Source organism: Apium graveolens, chromosome 11 (assembly GCF_009905375.1).
Source record: "Apium graveolens cultivar Ventura chromosome 11, ASM990537v1, whole genome shotgun sequence".
Lineage (NCBI taxonomy): Eukaryota > Viridiplantae > Streptophyta > Magnoliopsida > Apiales > Apiaceae > Apium > Apium graveolens.
Genome location: NC_133657.1, coordinates 166,891,238 through 166,894,290, shown reverse-complemented (window position 1 = coordinate 166,894,290; position 3,053 = coordinate 166,891,238). Strand labels below are relative to the sequence as shown.

Genomic DNA, 3,053 nt, shown 5'->3' with positions numbered 1-3,053 from the left:
TTTTGTATTTGATTTAGTCAATTACCTTCTTGCCCTTGAATTTGTGTGGTTACAAAGCCACCACACCTCCTTCCTTCCCATGTCATGCTTATGTCATCCTCATGATGTCATCCTCCCTTCCTTGTCCTCTTTCTATTGGTTGGATGACATCATTCCCACTAATCCCTTTGATTAACTTCCTAATTGTTTGCCTAATGACCGCTGATCTGTTATACGGTTTGCTTAACTTTCGTTCTCGTTTATCGTTTGAAGGATCATACCCGGGATCTTATTACTTAGGTTCCCTTAACCTTTCTCAATACATTATATTCCTTTTTATGATCCTCTATTATAATCCTTTAATTTAAATCCTTTTTATCCTGTTACCTTATACTCAATTCTCTCCGTATCTTGTGGATTTCCGGGAAAAACCAAAGTGTTCGGAATTGGATTCTGACGATCTTTACATACACTTATATACTTCATAGAGTACTAATAATATCCCAGAATATCCATAACAGAACCCCTACATAGTGTGGCGTGAAAAGTTTCTTCATTCAGCTAAAACACTATTCACAAGGGTTACAAAAAGTTGAAAATTTTGGGGTTATTACAAATAGTGCGCAACTGAGTGAAAGATAAAGCACCTTTACATCTAAGTAACAGCATTCGAAGATATAATAATTCACCAGTCGTTGCATGAACCTCTGTTAACCTCCCAACCACATCACCTCTTTGTCTAAGCTTCCATTTAGCAGTTTTCTTTATCCATGTAAAATGGGTGGGAAAGTCAGAATACGTAAAATTTTGAGCTTGTGGAAATTCACTGTTAGCTACAAACCAAGCCTCTAGTTCATTTTTTTTAGAAGTCACGTTATTGCACTCATTCTCCAAATTTGCAGAACTCTGAAAATTCAAGTACTTCTGACCGAGCAAATGTATTGGTAAGCGTTCAACACTTGGGGAACGATGGTGAATGTCAAACCCAAAAATCCTCCAAGATGCCTCAGATGCATAAACATATCTACCATTAAGAAAATTATTTACCTCATCCAAATTCTTCATGAATCTTGCAGTTTGTTCACTCCCTGATTTGTTACTTTTCTCCCTCAACAATATTGTAGCAGTGTCATGACCCTTCAAACAGTACTTGAAGAGATATTTCAACGATCTTAAACTGTTGCAAATTTCCAGATTTATATGACACTGAAACCGTAACAAAAGATCTCGATTGTATGGAACTACATATTGATTGTCAAGGTTGATCCTTTTTTTGTTGATGACTCTACCAGTGTTACTCCTCCGGTAAACAGGAAAATCACAATCGTTAAAATAGGTATTACCATTAAACCTGCAAAACAAAAATTACATGCATCGACATTAATAACTCAATAGACTTATTACGGAACATATGTATCATTCTAATTATTCACTCTTTGGGAAATGACGCATGCATTTTCCTTTCACCATACATGGAGATGTGTATAAGTATTTACCACATGGTACATGCATCATGTAGTTTTTAACAGCTTCATATGCTATTGTATCAGAATTCTTATATGGTATTTCAGCATAAACCAACTGATCAACCTTTTCAATAGAATTAGGTCTGCTTTCAGGACTCATCCAGATTAGCATATGCATGTGTGGCAAACCACGCTTCTGGAATTCAATTACATGCATATCTGTGCAAAACATCAGTAAAGAAAATATTAAATCTATGATTGTGTGTAGATATGATTCAAAAAATTAAATTTAAAATTGTCGGTGTCCAATAAAATAAATTTACCTCCTATACACTTTCCAAAGTAGTTCTTCTTTTTAATCAAAACTAATAGCTGATCAAGCTTCAGTTTAAACACGTGAGAAACAATATCCGGTGCATTAACATGATCAACATTGGGCAACAATTTAAACATTTCTTGTATCTCTGGCCACTTTGAGTTGCAAGTCATGGTGAGAAATAAGGATGGATGACCAATTACATGACATATCGCCAAGGAATCCTTAAAGTATTGAGACATGTATCGTTGAGATCCAGTGAATGAAGCAGACGGTATAACAACTTTTCCAACATGCATTGGATCATGGTCTCCTTTACTGAGAGCATCACGCACAGAATTATACAAATCAGCACAGTTGGTAGTTTGATGCGTTGAAACTCAGTCTAATCTATATTGTTCAATGGCAGCAAACTGATCCACAACGTATTGTTGCCACAAATGTCCAGCAAGGTGTGGCATTAAACCTAAAATTAATGAGACGATGGTGAGAATGTGCACTAATTCATTACGCATTTTATATTCTAATTACATTGCTTACTTCTAATAAATATCTTCAGAAGTGCGTATCATAATCTTGTAACAATAATACTCTCTTAGTGAAATATGTCGCCTCTGTGTTGAGTCAGGATCAAGGTCTTCATCATCTAAATTCTCTATTTCAGAGTATTTATTGCTTATCAGAGGTATACGTTTATGATAACCCTCGGTTCCCCAAGGAAACAGTAGTGGATATTGGAACTGCATGAAATGTGGATCTGTTTCATATATCCTCTTCACTCCTTCTTGTTTGGATTTCACAACTGTGCTTCTAAAACCACCGGTATCCATATCATCACTAACAATGAAAGCATCAACTTTATCAGATGGAGTAATATGGTTTGGTCTACCGCTAGAAGATTGAGATGATATGAGGACTAACTTAAACTCATATAGATCTTCATTTTCAAACTGATTCCGAGCCATGCAAAAAGCTTTGACTAACTCATTGTTCTTGTCTAACATACCTAAAAGTTTCTCGACAATATTTGGATCAACATTGTCAGAAACACCTCCCATTGCCTTGATTCTATTCTCAACCTCATTCTGAGTGTCGTATATGTAGAGCTGGCAAAATTTGGTTGAAGATCCATCTAGCGGTACTAAACTCCTAACCAAATGATAGTTTTGACCTTGTAAGCGAAAATAATATGTAGAGCTACCTATGTTTATTGAGTTATCAATCTTACCACCGGTGGAAGTGAATTGGAACATGCAGTTGTACACTCTTATGTACTGTTTAAAATGCCTCGA

At 35.8% G+C, this 3,053-nt stretch overlaps 1 protein-coding gene across 1 annotated transcript; it reads right to left on the bottom strand.

Moving 5' to 3' along the window:
- Positions 1 to 589: 589 nt before the first annotated feature.
- LOC141696109 (uncharacterized) lies at positions 590 to 2,819 on the bottom strand. The gene is made up of 7 exons (XM_074500295.1): positions 2,345 to 2,819; positions 2,176 to 2,227; positions 1,769 to 2,079; positions 1,476 to 1,664; positions 1,269 to 1,330; positions 669 to 1,185; positions 590 to 606 (listed from the first exon to the last, which is right to left on the bottom strand). Exons 1-7 carry the CDS (start codon positions 2,817 to 2,819, stop codon positions 590 to 592), a joined length of 1,623 nt encoding a protein of 540 aa, XP_074356396.1.
- Positions 2,820 to 3,053: the final 234 nt, after the last annotated feature.

What these genes read in the sequence shown, in the direction of transcription:
- LOC141696109 (XM_074500295.1), bottom strand. Translation starts at nt 2,819, where the DNA reads ATGGGAGGTGTTTCTGACAATGTTGATCCAAATATTGTCGAGAAACTT. An exon ending in CATGATGCATGTACCATGTG is followed by an intron (nt 1,331 to 1,475) that starts GTAAATACTTAT and finishes TTTGTTTTGCAG; the next exon opens with GTTTAATGGTAATACCTATT. An exon ending in TTACCGGAGGAGTAACACTG is followed by an intron (nt 1,186 to 1,268) that starts GTAGAGTCATCA and finishes TTACGGTTTCAG; the next exon opens with TGTCATATAAATCTGGAAAT.